This window comes from Anabrus simplex, chromosome 9, assembly GCF_040414725.1.
Source record: "Anabrus simplex isolate iqAnaSimp1 chromosome 9, ASM4041472v1, whole genome shotgun sequence".
NCBI lineage: Eukaryota > Metazoa > Arthropoda > Insecta > Orthoptera > Tettigoniidae > Anabrus > Anabrus simplex.
The window spans coordinates 122930085-122951030 of NC_090273.1; the positions used below are offsets into that span (position 1 = coordinate 122930085).

Consider the following 20946-nt stretch of genomic DNA (forward strand, 5'->3'; position numbering starts at 1 on the left):
ATCACCTCAGTGGGCTTCCGAAGATTAAAATCGCAAAACGAGAGAACTGTTATTTTATGGCTGGTAGGTTGTGCACATAGATAGGTAATTCTTATGTTTAGAAATAAAAATCTTCAATATGATACAGATAATTTAGCGCAAGGTATATAAATTTAGCACGACAGCGTACTAGTATTTGAAAACAAAAATGTGTAAGTTTCACAACTAATGTTTCCAACAATCTTCCAAACACGCTGTGAATATTTTCTAAATTTGAATTTATTTTACTGTATAAATGCTAATTACACGATTCCCTCAATTTTTTTTAATACGAATTACCTCACGTCGCACCGTCACAGATGGGTCTTACGGCAACAATGAGGTAGGAAATGGAGAGGAGTGGGAAGGAAGCAACCGTGGCCTAAATTAATGTACAACCTTGGCATTTGGTTTGTGTGAAAATGGGAAAACATGTAAAACCATTTTCAGGGCAGCCGACAGAGTGGTTGAAACCCACTATCTCCCGGATGTAAGCACATAGCTACGAAACCCAAACCATGCAACTACTTGTTCGGTAAACTTAAGTTTCAATGACTATCTGAACTTAAATAAATTTTGAAGAAATGACTCCACATTTTACGATTAAATTGTGAGCACGATAAAACCTAATTTTAATCGTTTATGAAGATAAAATATTATCCCCTGATTTTTAATGATGTTATGAATGACTATTTTTTCATTATATCCGATAATAAGTTCAAAAATTAATTTCTCCAGTTCATCCAAAATTTGTGATTTTAAAAATTATTTCAGACATTTCCTTCTTCTTCTTCTTCTTCTTCTTAATCTGTTTACCCTCCAGGGTCGGTTTTTCCCTCGGACTCAGCGAGGGATCCCACCTCTACCGCCTCCAGGGCAGTGTCCTGGAGCTTCAGACTCTGCGTCGGGCGATACAACTGGGGAGGATGACCGGTACCTCGCCCAGGCGGCCTCACCTGCTATGCTGAATAGGAGCCCTGCGGGGGGATGGAAATATTGGAAGGGGTAGACAAGGAAGAGGGAAGGAAGCGGCCGTGGCCTTAAGTTAGGAACCATCCCGGCATTTACCTGGAGGAGAAGTGGGAAACCACAGAAAACAACTTCCAGGATGGCTGAGGTGGGAATCGAACCCACCTCTACTCAGTTGACCTCCCGAGGCTGAGTGGACCCCGTTCCAGCGCTCGTACCACTTTTCAAATTTCAAGGCAGAGCCGGGAATCGAACCCGAGCCTACGGCGGTGGCAGCTAATCATACTGACCACTACACCACAGAGGCGGACACAGATATTTCCTTAAAAAGTTAAATTAGTTGTATATCATGATAATTCTTTCCAATGTAGGTAGGAGCTGGTTGACTGAATCATAATTCAATGATTAACATGAATCCAATGTATGTCGTCAAGTTCCCTTCAACAACTTTTAAACAAATCTCAAGAGCTGTGATGCATGTATTTTGCTTTCAAAGTAAGTTATTTAACGTATCAGTGGTATGGGTTTCTTGCACGTAACCACACTAAATGCCAATTGACTACGTTAAAATATTAAAACAAGGCGTATAATGCCATTCGTAATGGCTCTAAAAGAATATGATATTTACATTCTGATGGGACTTAAAACTTGACGTGGAGTTTCTACGTCGTACGAAGATATTACTTCTTTACTCTAATATTAACAGCGAGAAAGGAAAGAAAACACCGACACCCTTATTGATATTCTCTCTCTAAATGTTTATAGCATAACTATTTAATTTTCAGTAAAATTATAAAAATTAAATCATATTTTTAATCATCTCCCGAAATTTTGTCTACATGCTTCAGTCAAATGTTTCCGAAATATTATTTTTGTACCTGTCAATAAAAGCAAAGGTATCTGCTTTATGTACAATTTCATCCATCATCATCGTAATAATCATTTAAATGAGATTCACCACAAGTACATTCAATCAGTCCACTACTCCTCAACTATCACCATGTTCCAGTCCAGATCCTTTCGCCTTAAGTTATTCTTTACTATGCCAATTCATCATGAACTGAGTCTTCTTCAGCACCATTACTTTCAATCGTAATTGTTTTAATATTCCATTTTTATCTGTTTAATATCCGGCTCCATGGTTAAATGGTTAGCGTGCTGACCTTTGGTCACAGAGGTCCCGGGTTCGATTGCCGGCAGGGTCGGGAATTTTAACCATCATTGGTTAATTTCTCTGGCACGGGGACTGGGTGTATGTGTCGTCTTCATCATCATTTCATCTTCATGACGCGCAGGTCACCTAAGGGAGTCAGATCGAAAGACCTGCACCTGGCGAGCCGAACATGTCCTCGGATGCTCCCGGCACTAAAAGCCGTACGCCATTTCATTTCATTTCATATCTTTAATATATCCAAATCATTTCATCCTGTCTTTCTTCATCTTATCTTGAAACTAATTCACATTTCATGTCCATTTTTCAACTCATTATCATTCTTTATTGCAGCATATTCCTTGGAAGCGTTTGCGACGTGCTTAGTCTAAAAAGGGCAGAAATACACTCAGTTTTTAACAACTACAGAAAATTTTTCGATAGGCTAGACGTAGATAATCCTACAGAAGCTTCAATCAGTGCTAGAGCATAGAAACAATATCCTATCAATAATAAGCAGTACCCTGTATTATTACATCCAAACCGTCAATTACAAAGTTAAGAGCTCGGAAGCTGTCATGCACTCCAACAAAGTTTTACAAGGAGATCCTCTAATTTCAGTCATATTCAGCACCCTAACTCACGAGTTAGTGGAAAAGGTGGTATGATACTTTTCTCCACATACAGTATCGCATGTTAACAGGAAATAGGCAAATCAAACGTAATATATAACAAACTAGAAATATGTATACACCTAATCAAGACAAAGGTTATGAAGTTCAGGCAGGGTAAAAATATCAATGAGTTAAAACGGTTCACATGTGCAAATACCCGGCTAGGGTTATGAAGATTCCCAATTACTTGGGGATAACTCTCCAAAATACAGTAAAATATTCTATAAGTACATCCAAGAAAGAACTAAATCAGATGTTAAAGCAATTTTTGAAAACAAGAATCTTCACAAACTTTTAATCGATAGAGCATCACAGATATTTCTCGTGATATTTATATATATTTACAATTTGCTTTATCTAATAGGTCTTATAACGACGATTCTCGTGAAGGTAATACAAATATCAACTTACTCCCTAACGAATATTTGATAACATCTGAATACCTATCATAAACCTAAGAAAATTGAAGAGCCTAAGAGCTACTTTTCTAAAAATAACTCTGTGTCCATCATTATTCACATCATCTCTCTTCGGGTAGGTACCATTTGGTGAACCGACACCCTCAGGAGAGATCTTAAGGCTACGCACAACCTCAGAAGAACGCCGGCCGTGGCCGCTGTGTTGCGAACAGCAGAAATAGACGCGAAATTCTGTCAAACTCCAGCAATGAAATGACGCGAATGAAATGAGTCACATTACGCTATATGGTTTCCATCATTGAATATACAACCAAAGAGGTAACCTTTGACCAGCCGGGAAACGCAAATGTAAGCTTTGTGGACAACAATGCGGGAAATACCACATTCTGAATTGTTCAGAAAGGACAAACTCATTGTTACATTATGCTTGTGCTGATAATTTTCCATAACCTATGTTTATACTCTGATAATGCAGGTTGTGTTCAATAAAATCATATACATAGAATTTCTCAGAATTTTCACTGGTGTTGTTAATATTATAGTTTAATACACTTCCCCCTGTCCTTAGTAAGTCGTACCTGAATGTGCCATGGCAGGAACGTGATTTTCATTAATTTTGTGCCTTTCTGAGTCTCATGGCAGTTTCTGTACTTAGTGATGGAAAACGCATCCAACTTATAATCATCTCATGATTTCCATGTCTATTCTTGAATTATTACCATAGGCAGTCAGAATAAGTTACATCTATGTGTTTGTCTCAGGACTTTCATTACTGATGTTCCATCTATATTTACTTTCGTCACAATCGAAATCTTGCTTTTATCTGCACTTATTCTCAATCTCTATTATTCGATCTCCTCATTTAATGTAACTGTTCCAGAAATGCTTTCTTATGTGTATGTGCGTTCTAATACCCTGGCACTTGGTAATGAGTCCTTGGCTACGATTACGGTCGGTTAGTGATCTCAGTGTCTAATCCATGCTGTCTAGGCACTTATCTGGGCAATATCAAACACGCGGCACATTCTCTAGGTCAAAACGTGCTAGCGTACTTCGTTAGATCTTTTACAAGTACATTGTAGTCTCTATCTAAACATACATCAGTCCGTGATATTTACTTGCGAAAGAATATAATCATGTCAAGGTGTTGAAATTAGGCAATGTTCTGTCGAATGTATGCCTTGGATACCAGAGGGTTATTAAATTGAATTGTATATATTTGATTGCAGTTTGCCACTGAGGCTAATGAACTTCATTGTGTAACGTTTAGGTTGAATACCACGTGTATTTATTTCATAACAAAGCGAAAGAGAAACTTATTGATGTGGTTACTGCTACAGGATAATGGGCGGACTGTAAGCGGTTGCCATGAGTTGAGCTGGTTACAAATAATTATTCTGATTTCAAGTATACGAATGCATGAAAATGTAATTAAAATATCACTCGATACACACTGCTTACATTCATTGAAAACATATTAATATTGAAATACACTACAAAATATTGACTTCAAATAGATATTACTGGCATGTAAAACACGCTCTACGCTCGGTTCATATTTGTCGACTATGGCCATGACCGAACTTCGCTTCTCGGAGACGAGGCGAGCTATGTTCGCTCAACCTTGCCTCTTCATACTCGCTCCTTCACGCGCTGTCTGTGTCACCGGTAGCAGTGCACGCCTCCCTCCGTTCTCATTTAGCCATACTCAAGTTTGTCTCCCGTAGGCCTGCCTTTATCTCTAAAATCACTAAGCTTTTGCCGCAATGGTGGACTCATGACTGGAAATGAAAATACGAATAGTTACTCATAATTTTGTACTGTGTTTCTGCTTCGTATTTAAGAAAAAACTGGAAATAATGTAGTAAATATCACTCCTGTCGGAGAAATGGTCAATGAAGTGCACGTGCTGCCATGTGTATTCCTCCTGGATAGCGTACTTCACTGCTCTATACACGTTAACTAAATAGACATTATTAATGCATAAGCCATATATTTCACTACGAGCCATGCCAAAGACATTTTATACAAACTGTGCAAATTATTAAGACATTATATCACATAAAGTTAAATATAAACCTCAAAATTGATTTTAAAAATCCACTTTGCTCAAGGTTTCTATCCAAGGAGGTATGGCTAGTGCAAAACTCTAGCTTCAATTTGGGAATGAATTGCAAACTAATTATTTATCCTTATGATTGTTATGAGTTAATAACATGTCGTTGACTTGGTCTAGGTCTAGCTAACTTCTAAGACGCCTTAAAATCATCCCCGTTCTACTGAAGTTTCTTTCGCTGCCTGGTGGAATATACGTCTGGCAATTACTGACAGAGTAGGTAGACTAATTTCATGATCCTTCCACCGGGAGAATGGGAAACCACGGAAAACCATTCTGAGTGCAGCGGATGGTATGGACCGGCCCATCTCCGTCTCCCAAATACAGTGGCGTAGAGCCGTGGTCACCCCTCCTCTGCTCGGTTGGCCGGTCTGAGTGCAGAGCTGTAGGACCACAGACCAGACATGGCCACTTGTGAGCCGAGAACCACTCCGCATCCACCGACTCTTAACCAACCATTCCATTACCCTTTTATACCTCCGAATTCCCGGCCTTTGCTCTTTCTAAACAAGGGCTTACTCATATCTGGCTAATAATGTCATGTGGCCTCCGAAGAGTTGACGACGTGTAGGCGACCTGCGCATCTGTGAGGACGGGGACCCTACTTATGACGAATTCTAACGATGAAGACGGCACACACATCCAGCCCACGAGCTATCAGAATTAAACAATGAAGTTTAAGATCCCCGACCCGTCCGGAAGTCGAAGCCGGGACCCATTGGACCAAAGGCCAGCACACAAACCATTTAACCCTGGAGCCGGACTCATGTCTGTATGAACCACATTTATTGCAACGTCAGAAAAGCAAGCAAACTCGGGTATTTTACTTTACACGCTCCACTCATGCGTGATAGTGGTTGCATATGCTGCAAGGCACATGTTGCTCTCTCGTGGTTACCCGTCTCAAGTTCGAACAATGCACGCCACTAATTGATATGGAGCTTGATTGATGTCCGTACACGGCACCTTTCCTGGAGGCACGGGTCACACGATGTTTATATCAAACATCTAGCCGGCAGTCTGTTTTTATTTCCCCCGTTGCCATACTAATAGTGGCGAGTGCTTCCTGGCCGATAATTCACTTTTGTAAGTGAATTTATGACACTTGACCACTTTATACTATAATCCTAAATACAATGGTAACTTGATAGAGGAACATATTGCATCTAATTAAACTGTACCCTAAATATAGTCTTGTAATCATTTTTTGAGCCAAGCAACCTCTGCTCAGCTCGAAGGCCTGCAGATTACGTGGTGTCGGGTGGTCAGCACGATGAATACTTTCTAGACCGCAAATATGCACAACCTGCATATGAGGTAATTATAGGTGGTCAATCCCATATATCATAATGATTGCGGAGATTTATAGACAAATACTTTTTAAAGAATTTGCTGAATTATAGAAAATGTTATATGATAGGGAACATAGTATACATAAGAATTCTTCACTAATAAATGCCATACATTCAAACATAGCTACAATATTCACTTATTGTGTATACTATTTTGTTGTATTTATCCAGAAAGAGGGTTGTTAATTGGTTTTTGACTGACGTAGTGTGAGCAGAAAAATCTATGAAGATCTAAAGAATTCAAAACCATTGATATTGTGCAGAGGAAAAAAATGTTTAATTAATCAATGTTATGTGCCAAACCATTAAAAAGGTATGAATGTATTAAGGGGATGTATTCTTTACTTAAGCCTTAAGTTTAATACTATTTTAAGGACATAAATAAAATGCTTTTTATTTACAATTACGATCTTGTTAATGTAACAGATTTATTAGTGTTATGTTGAATAACACTTGTCACGCATCTCAGTATGAATTTAACTCTAAGGTTCAAATAAAATGATCTAATATTTCCGAATCAGTGAGAGCAATTAATGCTTTATCAACCCTTTCTTTCTATTCGCACATAATTGTCGTGAAGTGTCTTCAATTTAATCTGGTTCCTTTCTCGTCTCCAGGCGTCTCAGCACGAATTGAAGCCATACCCAGCTAGACGGGATGCACATAGTGATAGAGAGAATTCTTTATTGGGTCTTCAGCTGGTTGTCAAGCCGCATCACTTCCAGACGGGCCGTCTGAAGATCCGCTGTATCGCCAGCATTCACGACGTCTACTGGCAGAGCACGGAGAAGAGCGTGGAGGAGGATCGACCAAAGGGCATCAAACTAGGAGCCGTGGGGCCAGAATTCGTGCCCAATCTTCCGGAGCTATCAACGGCACATCCGCGTCTCAGGAACAATCTCTATGATGATTACGAAAATGAAGGTGAGTTTCCATCTGACGTGCATACATCCTAACTTCTTCATTGACTAAGATGTTACATGAATTTTAAAACTAATTGAGGAATATGAAGTTACGTCCTAATCAGGATTCGTAACAATTCTTAGTATTTTGTTAATCACCAGGCTCTATCCAGCAGTTATCACTACTGATGGGAGCTATTATTCCTATTATTCCAAAATTCTTTTAGTATCGTGAGTAGCCTCGCGATTCCTGGCAATCGCCGAATATCTGGTAACCACCAGACTCCAACGCGTAGTGATCATTGCATGGAGGGCTCACTGTACCTACTACAGTTTACTCTTCTGATAATCACCAGGTTCCATACAGCAGTTATCACTGCAGGAGGGAGCTATTATCTCTATTATCACAAACTCTTATCATTATCGTGAGTTTCCTCGCGACTTCTTGACAATCGCCGAATATCTGGTAAACACCAGGTTCCTCCGGGCAGAGATCACTGCGTGGAGGGTCCACTGTACCTATCACAGCTTGTTTGTTACTTATAATTGTATATTATATTTGATTTGTTCACTACTAACAACACAGGGTCTAAGTTGGAGGAGAGCTCTGTGTAGGCTCTTTGGAAATAAATATGATAAATATGATATGAAGTTACGTCAGAATTTTCCTGATTTCCGATCATTTGTTTTTCATGTTACTTACGTTGAACAAAAACGTGTTGTGGAAGGTCGTCTAGGGGAATAGTATTTTGTATTTGGTAACTCAAAAAATAGTGTGAAACAGTAATCCTGTGACATGATACGAATAGACTCGTTCTAAAATCTACTCAGTTAAACAAATTTTGTTCCAAGAGAATTAAATAAAACTGCCCTTGGCAAAAATAAAACTCCCTATGGCAACGAAAAAAAGAAAGAAGATACATCAGTGAATGGTTACAAATGCATGCATTTAAGTATTAGATTTTTCTTTCTGTTTTCCGTAAATAAATGTTTAAAGTTTTCGAATGAGGCCAATTAAGTATATACAGGTTGGTCGGAAACAAAGTGAATAAGTATACATAGGGTGCTCGGGGTGCTCGGAAACAACATGAACCGGGTATATGAGCGTTGGTGGGTTGTTCATACTGATAAAAATATTTAAAAAATAATAATTCGATATCTGGCAACGTTGTCACTTAATCAGCTGCTGAATTTAACCAATCAGATCGCTTCGTGGGCGAATTCAAATGGGCTTTGCTAGGTGGTGTTGTTAAATATGCACGTGGATTAAGACAGGCATGAGAGCACCAGTCAAAGAATAAAACGTCTCCCAGGAAGGGGTTTGAATACAGACCTCCGAGTTGAGAGGATCGAGCCATAGCAAGTCCGGTACGGTAACACCTGTTGAAACCGACGTTGTGTTTGGATGTTTGTTGATTTCTGTGCATGGTTCTCAAGTCGGTCATATCAGGTGAGGCCGCCTGGGCGAGGTATTTGTCCTCCATCCCAGTTTTATCCTCAGACTCAAAGTCTCACGCTCTAGGAGACTGCTCTTGAGGCTGTAGAGTTTCTATCCCTCGCTGAGTCTGAGTAAAAAAGCCAACCCTCGAGGGAAAACGGATTAAGAAAGAAAGATTAGTTCTTTTCAATTTTAGAAAATCAGTTACGATATCAGCCACCATGGCTCAGGCAGAAGCGCACCGGCCTCTCACTGTTGGGTTCTGTGGTTCAAATCTCGGTCACTCCATGAGAAATTTGTGATGGACAAAGCGGAGGCGGGATAGGTCTTCCTCCTGGAACTCCGTTTTTCCGGTCATTCATTCCAACAACACTCCCCAATATCATTTCATCTGTCAGTCAGTAATCATTACCCCAGAGGAGCGCAACAGGCTTCGGCAGCCGGCACAGCTCCTACGCTCAACGCTAGATGGCACTTCATTTATTCCATTCCTGACCAGGTCAAATGACTGTGGATTTTTATTCATTCAGTTACGGCATTGAAAAGTAAGTGTGGTGCAGCTATATGGGAAAGAAGAATTTTAATACTGATTCATCTTCTCTCCATCTTATTTTACTAGTATAGTAGTATTTAATAGGCCACCTTGGGGAAGTGCTACTGTTGTCGTCTTCCCTGTTCATCTATTTTGCGGTTTGTTTGTCATATATTACCCCATCTGATTATTATTCTATAAACGTGCTGCCCACACTGTCAGACTCTCATTTTTAGTCCTTGTTTGAGCAGGGCAATATGTTCGATGTAGATAGTCCTCCATCAGTGGTGGTTACCAACGGACTCACCATCGAAGTAGATTACAAGATCCAAATTAGCATGATCGTAAATTACTGTACAGCTCTTTTGCAGACAGACCTTCACCGATGGTATCATTCAACGGATTGATTACTGGAGCGTCTCCCAAAACTACTTCTGGTACTGTAGTAGGTTCAGTGTGTTAAATCCTCTTCCAGGCAGACCTCCTTCAGTGATGGTACAACTCGACTGGCCATCCATGTACCTTCCAAGATGCTTTCATAACCTTACTGTTTCTTAAGTTTTTGAGATAAGACTCCTTCAGTAGTAGTAGCCGATGGACTGTTGAGGATAGACTATCCAGGTTTGTTCTAAGACTCCTACTAGCCGTCTTCAAATACATCTATGATGTTCAACTTTCTTGCAGAATAAGTAACAAGTGTACTATTGTGTTTGTGTCCATCTGTGATATTACTGTGCTCATCTATTTTCCAGACTGGCTTGCTTCTGTGGTCAATGTTGCGGACAGACCGTCTAAGTACCTGGTAGCAGTCCTTTTTGTTTTCTTCCATTTTCTTATTATGCTCTTCTCTCTTGCAGACTGATCACCTACAGCGGTTGGAGCCGCTAGGCTCACCATCAGTGTATGTCCCAATCTTCTTGCTTTTACCCCTCTAAGTTTTTCATGTGCTTTTCTCTCTTTCAGAATGACAGTCTTCATTGGTAGTAGCCGCTGAACTCACCTCCGTGTCCTTGCTGTTATTGGTCTACGTTATTATTAATCCGTCTCTCTAGCAGGTAGACCTCCACTGGTGGTTATGGTGGCTGGTAAACTCACGGTGAGGATATATTACAAGACTACTGCCTGTAATATTGCAAGTTCTTACTGTTTCGAGATATCTTACAGACATAACTCCAGGAGAGTTGGTAGTCAAAGGACTCACTATTTAGGATCTTCCAAAAATCCTGTTTGTACTATTTTCGGTTCTAACTGAGTTCATTAATCTTGCAGACAGAACTCCACCGGTGGTGATGGTAGGCAATGGACTGCTGCAGACAGATCATCCACGTATCTCACAATGCTTCTGTTTGTATTTATTTGACTTGCAGATATACCTTTTTCAATTGTGATAACCAGTGCCCTATTACAGACAGATTAACCAGGTATTTTTTAAGGCTGCAGCCTACGTTCTTCTAAGATCAGAATGTTCAAATCTTTTCCAGACAGACCTCCTTCAGTGGTGGTGGCCAATGGACTCGCCACACGGATAGGCCACGCTCATCTTCCACAACTCCTGTTCGTGCTACTCCATGTTCTTTGGTGGACTCTACTTGTAAAAAACACTGTATAGAAAATTGTTGTATATATAATTTTTGTACATAAATCGCAGAAATTTACACGTGTTTTCATTTAATTCCCTAATGAATTTTACTCTTAATGGAGGACGCTATCTCAAACTTTCACTGATGGTAATAAGAGAATAAATTTGATAGAATAAAATAATTTGATTCTAAAGATGCTGTGTGCAGGAATACAGCTGTCACATTCATATCCATGATAATAGTTTTCTCTGGTTCAATAGTATATCACTCACCCTTTTATAAATAAAATAATATCTTGGTAAGCTAAACATTATTTCAATGTAATCGACCGGATTTTAGAAGAATACTGGAGGAGAAGATAACAAAATCAAATATTTGTTCACAACATAATGATGAAAGTGGCTGTATAATTCAGTGATATTAACTCAGAATTATGAATGTTATCAAATTAATCCTTATAGATTCATACAAATTTGCATATTCCCAGGAAAATTTCAAAGACAAAGAAGTTCTGAAGTACGGAAGAGAGCAAGAATGACTGAGGATCCTTTAAGGCACCACGAAAACAGGACCACATATTACATGGAAGATGGCTGAGTATCCAGGATATACATACACAGTAGTATATTTCAACTGCGTAAAGTACAGTATTTTATTGAAATATATACAACATACTGTATATTATTTAAATGCACTGCGTTGTGAGTTCGTACACCTGAATTTCAACTAAAGCCAGGCAGGCTATACAGTAGTGTTCGCAGATGCACTGAAATTGATCACTTTCGAAGAAAGTTACTGATGAAGGTTTGCCTTGCGTGCTAGCAGTGAATAATGATTTCATTTGCTACCCTTATGTGTTGTATGCTGGGTATTCAGCCCGAAGGCTGGTTTGATCCTCCACAGCTCTGCCGACAGCTGTCATAGATAATCTAGGCGTCACTGAAGAGGCATACTATGATGATGAGCAATGAGGTAGTTTCCCGTTGCTTTACTCAGAAGTTGCTGTTATATATCAGTCTGTCAAGTCCACTGAAATGCATGCACCAACTGACCCTATGAGCGATATTTTCACACATTCATAACACGGACTGGCTGCATAAGGAATGGTATTACTAGCATCGCTCATACGTCGGTCACTTTCATATTTTCAAAGCCAAGGATGAGACTGAGACAGGTGATATCCAAACCCCATGGCACTAAAGCCCTTGAAGGGCCTTGGACTCCCAAGCGTCTGCTGCTCAGCTCGAAGGTCTGCAGATTACGAGGTGTCGTGTGGTCAGCACGACGGATCCTCTCGGCCGTTGAGGCAGGTCATAGCAAGTAGTAACTTTATTCTAGCCCATACCAGAAGACAGTGTACTGTAAACATATCTCGCCGGCAAAGGAAATTCTACCTTATATAAGTACGAATAGATGCAAAAGAAGAAAACTGACAAATTTTCTGATGATGATGATGATTGTTGTTTAAAGGGACCTAACATCGAAGGTCATCGGCCCGACAAATTTTCTGACCGCGGTTATTGTTTTGAATGATTCCATCCATGTGGGAATCGGTTTTTCAGCTGATTCTTCTTCTACTTATTATTATCAATATTATTATTCTCTAACAACAGCGTGGTTATCGATAATATAACATAGTTCCAGAATTTATGATTACAGCTTATAAATCTCATATTTATTCCGTATTGGCTCAGCACAACTGAGGTTAAGTTATGAGTAGGTTCCCACCTTCCAATACTTATCAATTTCTATATAATAGGTTTATTAGTTACATAACATAAACTATATAATCTCTAGTACATGTTTCGTTCCGATTATGGAACATCTTCAGCTAAAATTTGACAAAATGGCAAGACAATTAAAATACATTGTTAAAAAATTTTAAACAACATGAATGAACTTTATTTCATCATCATAATTATATGTTTTAATCTTCGTGCCATTTTATCATATCTTTTAGCTTTTGTATCATCATAACATCAATGTATTTTAATTGTCTTGCCATTTTGTCAAATTTTAGCTGAAGATGTTCCATAATCCGAACGAAACATGTACTAGAGATTATATGGTTTATGTTATGTAATTAATAAACCTATTATATAGAAATTGATAAGTATTGGAAGGTGGGAACCTACTCATAACTTAACCTTAGTTGAATTTATGATTGTCATTAAATCATTGTCTACTGTCACAAGACCCTCAAATTCAGTGTCTACCAGTTCTTTTGTCGACGGTATCCTAGTCCTCGTCGTCACCGATTCCATCAGAAGAGGGATTTTCAGAGACTGTATGAAAACTTCTAAGAACTGGAACAGCAGTAGCGGTAATCCCGAGGACATACACAGAGACACGATCTGTACATTAGCGCTAATATAGTTAATCAAAGTTTATTACTTTATCATACTCAGCTTTCCCGATGCAGTTTGCGATGGTCTAAGAGTTGACACCTTTCCACGAAGCGCGTCTAGTGGTGTGATAGGTTTTATTTTCCACTCTCACTGCCTTCCAGTCACTGCAGGAAAACTCGATTGCGATAAGAATGCTCCACTACCATTGGTATCTCTTGATAAATAGGCTACAGCTTAGTAGTTTAGGTACATGCCGAGAAACATTGAGGGGGTTTTTGCTCGCGAGTAGGGATGGCTGAAAAATAACGTAGCAGTTACTTTGTCACAGTTACATGCCTGTCACTATTACAAATGTAACGAGGACAAAAAATAACAGGTTACCGAGTAACGACAACAGAATAACGTACTAGTGAAAACAGTAACTGGGAAGTGTGAACTGTCACTAGTAGCAGCTTACAGACACCTTCAGTGCTCAGACAGTACGCATATGTATCAGGTGAGAGCGCTTTCGTAGGATACTGCTTTAAGTCTAATACACTATAGTGTATAATATACTGTATAGTGTATTTGTTTAAGTTGCTGCTGTCATCTGGTAATTAAAGTGTAAACTGTTATGACATATTCAACTGCTCAGGGATAATCGTTGACTCAGACACCGCGCAGGGCTACCTGGATTATAACATGATTATAAGTTTCACCCGTATAAGTTTTCTTGTGACGTAAATAAATTAGTATGCTAACTTTCCATATTGATATTATAGATAACATACCATTAATTCATTTCACTTAATCTATTCTCTTGTACCGGTTTGTGTCGAGGTTTGGCAGACAGATCATCATGTTTTCTTGTCTTCTATCCTTGATCGGGCCATTGTCAAACTCACTCCTCTAGATTTCAGAAAAGACGCTATGTTGTATTCTCATTTCATCCGTTGTCTGTCTCTCGTTAACTTTATAGCAAATAAGAATGCGTGTTTAGTTGCACCGACTTTCAACAGTGTAGTGGTGCGTGCGCGCATGTGCGAGTGAATGAATGGGACTCCGCAACGCAGCTGTAAGGAAACAAGCTTGAAGCCGTGACCAGACTGTGACCAATAAAAGGTGAGTAAAGTTGGACGTTATTTTTAACTGTTACTTTTCACAGTTACTTTATTGCAGCAGTGACAGATGTAACAGTTACATAAAAATAACCGTTTGTCACACCTCTAGTCCACATTCTTAGAATGAGCAGGTTAGTTATCTACAACCACTGATCAATAAATACGACGAATGAATTGCTGGCATGTGGTGTAGTTGGTACTACAGGCCCCAGGTAAGTCAGTCAGTCAGTCAGTCAGTCAGTCAGTCAGTCAGTCAGTCAGTCAGATAGTCAGTCATCATTCACGAAGATGTGTCGTTGTCCAGACGTGTAGTTGTGTGTACACCTTGTGGATGTATTTTATGATGGAGTGATGTGACACTGTAAGGGTGAAATGGAGCAACAAACGAACGTAAAATTATGCTTCAGACTTGGGGAAACGCCAAAAGAATATTACAATATGCTGCGACAATGTGTGGAAACAGTGCTTTATCGAAAATGTCAGGATGGAGACTTTTGGTGACTTCATCGACATTGTACATGTTAACTCCACCTTTCCTGAACGCATCGTTACAGGCAATGAGTCGTACTACTACCTACAAGACTCGAAGAGGCAAAGCATGGAGTGGCGCGCCCGAGGGTCACCGAAATCCAAAAAGGCATCGTGACAATGCTCATTACCTTATATTGGCTGCTGGAGTGATCATTCATAATGAACACCTACCGGGAGGACGACATTGAATGCGACCACGTACGTGGACATCTTGGATCGTCTCCTGAATGTCAGACGTGTGCATCTCCAGTATACCTCAAATAAATCCTAGTCGCTGCTGAAGGATAATGCATGCCCCTATAAAGCCCTAACCATGTAGCAGTTCCTGGCACGTAAGGTGGTTGTTGGGCTCTATCACCCCGCTTATTCACCTCATCTATCCCCTATCGATTATTCATTCTCCCTCGCTTGAAGAAACATTGGAAACGACAACTGTTTTCGGAGTTTGCCAACATTCAACGCAATGTGATCGCTGAACTGAACCGCATCTCACAAGCTGCCTTCACTCAAAGTATGCAGGACTTCTACACGTGTTGTCTGAAGTGAATAATCATTTGAGGCGATTATTTCGAAGGACAATAAGCTGTATAAGCTATATTCCGGCATAAATGTATAAGTAAATCATGAAATAAATCGTTCACCGTATTTATTGATCACAGGTTTTATAAATAACAGGATTTTACGTCTTGCTTTCACCTTTTGTTCATCTAAATCTCTTACCCGTTCCAAAATAAGTATCTGGTCATCCATACTCACGTATGAATTTTGTAAATGCACTGTAAGTTATTAATATTTTTGAAGTGCCGTGGTTTCACTGACTTCCCGACCACAACCAGAGGCAACTTTTCAGAGCCATCACACTTAGCATTTCCTAATTTTTCCTATTGACACATTTCACCTTTAAAACTTACGATATGTTCGGTATGAGCTTAAAGAACAAAACCACATTCTTCATCCCTGAAGATATCATGGGGTTCTTACCTCGAAATTAAGTTAAATAGTACTTATGCCTTTGCTGGCAAGATGTAGTATTTACAGTGCACTATGTCTTCTGGTATGGGCTATATCAAATGTGTTACTTTCATTGACCTGTCTCAGTCTCATTCTTGGCTTTGACAATATGAAAGTGACTGAGGTATGAGTGATGATAGTAATACCATTCCTTATGCAACCAGTCCCTGCTATGAATGGTGTGAAAATATCGCTCATAGGGTCGGTTGTTGCATGCATTTCAGTACGCTTGGCAGACTGATATGTCATGGCAACGGCTGGCTCGGAGAGGAAAGCAACGGGAAACTATCTCACTCCTCATTTCCCTAGTACGCCTCTTCAGTGACGCCTAGGCTGTTTATGACAGCTGTTGGCGGAGTTGCAGAGGATCAAACCAGCCTTCGGGCTGAATACCCAACATAGATACATACTCCACATTGCCATTCAGTAATGCCACTTTAGGTGACCGATAGTGATTCTATTGATAACTGACCTTAAAGTCGTTGCTTATATTCTTTTACTCTTCACTTTACTAAGGGCCTTGCAAAGAACTAGCTACTCAGCACTAAACCACTCTTCATAGCTCTTATTGTGTAAAAAATTTTTTATTTGCGAGCCAACATAAATTTCCTATGCTACTGCCTCATCGTTGAGATTTAGAAATTGATTTCTGACGTCGTTATCGTTCTTGGTCAAGAGAGGCAACTTTATATGTAAAGGAGGAAAAAGTTATGTTTTTCCATCAGGATGCACATGAAGTACCCAAAGGAAAAAAACAACTAACCCAATAGCATGTAACTTTACAGGAGAGCCATTTTAAAGTTCAAATCACTATAACGTTATAGTTTCACAAATTAACCAATGAAGAGGTTCTTTATACTAGACCATGGATATTCGAGGGATATTAACGGTGGAATTAACTTAAATGGAGTTTTATATAATTGGAAAAACATTTAATTGCACCTTGAATACAGGGTATCCTAAGGAAAAACCTGCTAACAGGCAAGTTTTCAAGGGAAAACTTAACTTTCCGTGATATCAAAAATTAAATATCACACAATGTACGTTTCTGCTGTAGTTTGCAAGAGTTCTTTCTAAATAGCTGTACTCATTAGAATCACTATAAAATGTTCACACTTCAATGAGGTCAAGCTTCGTTTCTTGGCGTTCTTTGTATATTTAAACTTGTCAGAGTATGCCTTGGCTTTCTTACCACTGAAAGTCTTTACACGTGTCATTCATGTTTGGATAAGAGTAATAATACTGTTAATGTTACAAAGTTTGAATTATGCTCCATAATATGAGTTGTACTGTTTGTAACCTACTACACTGTAGCAGAGTACAGAACTGTAGTAATATTTATTTGGCAACAGTGTAAGGCTGATGACATACGGAGCGGGTTTTGCTGAGTCGGCCGCCGAGTCTGCCACCTAGTCGGCGCATGTTTCTATTGTATCAGATGGGATGAAACAGACAGTGGTGCTCACCGATTTGGCGCCCGAATCGGCCCGTCGTTTGATGGCGATGCAGCGAGCGTTTTGAAGGCTTCGTGCGCACTCTGGCGCCATTGATTGAATACATACATGCAACTGAATTTACTCGGCATCATTGGTATCAACTCATACAGTATTAGGTTACTCCTCGCTATGTCTGCTCTGGTGTTGTATGGCAGCCATGTTTTTATTGTTTTTTTTTTGTATTGTGGTTTGAAAATTGTAGTTTGTCTTGCCTCATCTAACGTCGCACTCGCTCGTGAGTTTTGTCACAGTCGGCAAAAAACGCTATGTGCGGCGCAGACTCGGCACCCGACTCAGCCAAAACCGCTCCATGTGATATCAGCCTAAGACAAGTCAATAGTGGAAGTTCTATAATAAGTCATCACGTGGAAGTGTGGACAGAATGAAGTCATCATGGGTGTTAGCTGTTTCTTCGCTTGAAGCTCTGTGCGATAGTTGATTTTCCATTGAATACTGATACTTCAAACTGTGCTAACGTAGTAGATTGGCTTGCTTTTTACTCTTGGTATTAGGGTATATTTTAGTACTCTAAAAGGACAAACAGAAGCCGCTGAAATCCCAATGTTTTATATTTGGAAGGTTAGCTGGATTTCTTTTGGACCTTTAACATTCCTTACATTATGCTTTCCTGGGTTATATTTACGCGTACGTTTGAGAGAATATTTTTTTACTGAATAGTGAAATCTCGTATAAATACCGTTCCACTAAAGAACGAAATAATTTTGGTAACTACGTGCGGGATTTTTACTGTGATAGAGTAGTAAATTAGTTATAGGATTGTGAGTGACTACAAAAAGCCCTAGACAATGTTGTGGGACAATGGTACGATGGCAAATGGGATGAAAAGTCAGGCTGCAAGCTTCAGAAAGAGAAAAGTTCCTCTCAGTTTTAATTACTGTATTTATGGGGTAACTGTAAGTATCCAAGTTTTAATATAAGGAGTGAACTTCATTGGGGTGATCACATTAACTAGGTAAAGAATGAGTACATATCTTTTCACATGGTTATGAGTAGAGTCCGGATTATTAGGTACTAATAGGTTAGAACGCAAACTTACTTAAGCCAGTAACAAGTATACCCTACACTGTACAACGGTTATGCTATGAGATTTGCATATATATTAGGGGTACAGCCTATAGAACTCCTTGAATTTATGCTACTCTTCCTACATTGTGCTACAACGGGTTGCATGACACTTCCTACAAACCAAATTACTTTGCATTCCAACCTATTACCACCTACAAATCCGAGGTACAGTTATGAGGGTAATTAGGTGTTGCGGTAATGATGTAAAGGAGAGTGCATCTAGGTATGGTTCCAGTGTACTACCAGGACTACTTGATACGAGAACTGGAAAAGATACAAACGAAAGCAACGCGACTTGTTCTGGGTGATTTCCGACAAAAAGAGTTGCATTACGAAAATGTTCTAAATTTTGGACTGGCAAGTGTTAGGAGTAAGGAGACTACTTGCTCGTTTATGTGTATGTTCCCAGCTGTCAGTGGAGAGTTGGCGTCAAATGACATTTCTTTGCTAGTGGCTTTACGTAGCACCGACACAGATAGGTTTTATGGTGACGATGGGATAGGATAGGCCTAAGAGTTGGAAAGAAGCGGCCGTGACCTTAATTAAGGTACAACCCCAGCATTTGCCTGGTGTGGAAATGGGAAACTACGGAAAACCATCTTCAGAGTTGCCGACAATGGGATCCGAACCCACTATCTCCCGGATGAAATGACATTAGTAGACAAATAAACTTAAATGGAGCTTTCAAAAGTAGGAAAGATCATAATATGAAGATAAAGTTGGAAATGAAGAGAACAAATTGGGGCAAATATTCATTTTAGGACGAGGATCAAGGGACTGGAATAATTTATCAAAGGAACTGTTCGATAAATTTCCAATTTATTTGAAAACATTGAAGAAAAAGCCATGTAAAATGTTGATAGGGTGTCTGCTAACGGAGCGACAGTCCTAAATGTAGATGATTGATTGAAATGAAATGAAATGGCGTGTGGCTTTTAGTGCCGGGAGTGTCCGAGGACATGTTCGGCTCGCGAGGTGCAGGTATTTTGATTTGACTCCCGTAGGCGACCTGCACGTAGTGATGAGGATGCAAATGATGATGACAGTCTTGCCTAAGCCACGGACGAAGGAGGTCGCAGTGAGCTGTGGGTCCCGGGAGGAGAGTGGAGTTCGAGAGTGTGGAGTGTTGGAAGGTCGCCGAGAAGTGGGTCGACAATGATTGGGATAGAACAGTACAGAGTGACGATAGGAAGATGGCAGAGGAAAATGAAGAAAGAAGAAAAGAAGCCAGGTGGGTGTAAAATGGATATGGAGAGGAAAGGAGAACTATTGTTATCGGCAGCAGTGATTATAATTTTACTATGTATTGGGGGGTTCGAGTTGTACCCAGGCCCGTCATCTAGTAGAGGTGAGGAAAGGGAAAATATGGACGCTATCAAAAGAGCTGTAAGAGAGGTGCTGACAGAAGTTTGCCCTTTCGGGCAAATAAAGGAGATGATTGAAGAACAAACCAGTAAGATTGAAAAAATGGAAGTATGGATAAGAGAAAAAACGGACGACATGGATGCACAGGCGAGAAATAACACCGAGGAAGTGGTAGCATTAAGGGAAAAAGTAGGACGACTTGAAGAGGAGAATTGCAGGCTGAAAGCAGAAGTGGAAACAAATACTTTATACAGAAGGAAGAAGTGCTTGTTTATTTATGGAGTGCCTGAGGAGTCGAGAGAAAGCAAAGTACTTACAACTTATAAAGTAGTGGATCTAATAAGGGAAAAATGAAAATAAACTTTAGTGAAGTAGATATTGATGATGTGCAGAGAGTGGGGAGAACTAGAGGCAACAGGCCTATAAAGCTACAATTGTTTTGAACGTTGATGGCGGATGTTGTGTTAACAAATGCGGGAAACGTAGAGAGGGAGAAAATATGGATAAAGAGAGACGTAGGAAGTGACGCGATCAAAAACGAGAGGATACTCAGAAAACATAGGATACTGGCTGTAAAACAGGGGCTGAAGGCTACTATTAGAGGTCAAAATCTAGTGGTGTCAGACAGAAGCTGGAAGAGGATCTGGTCTGTGGATATATTGATGGATTTAGAATTGAAGTTAAAACAAGATGAGGAAAAGGAGAGTAGTGCAATAAACTGTAGGCAAATGAGGAGAAATTCAAATAACAGTGTGCTGAGGATGGACGTAGGGATGAAGTCAAAGCAGGCCGAAGAAAAAGAGAGTAGTGCAGCGATTAGTGGAGATGATAGGCAAAATACCAGAAGTATCAGTGTACC

At 39.8% G+C, this 20946-nt stretch overlaps 1 protein-coding gene across 3 annotated transcripts in view; it reads left to right on the forward strand.

Annotated features, from left to right (window-relative positions):
- LOC136881008 (cell adhesion molecule 1) overlaps positions 1 to 11212 on the forward strand; it is a 415404-nt gene extending 404192 nt beyond the window's left edge. For 2 of the 3 annotated variants that reach the window (XM_067153585.2, XM_067153588.2), the window contains 2 exons: positions 7316 to 7622; positions 11052 to 11212. In XM_067153585.2, the coding sequence (XP_067009686.2) occupies positions 7316 to 7622; positions 11052 to 11179 (435 nt within the window). In that variant the 3' untranslated portion in view covers positions 11180 to 11212. The remainder of the gene's footprint in view (positions 1 to 7315; positions 7623 to 11051) is intronic. The other variant, XM_067153586.2, reaches the window with a different exon arrangement.
- The last annotated feature ends 9734 nt before the right edge of the window (positions 11213 to 20946 follow it).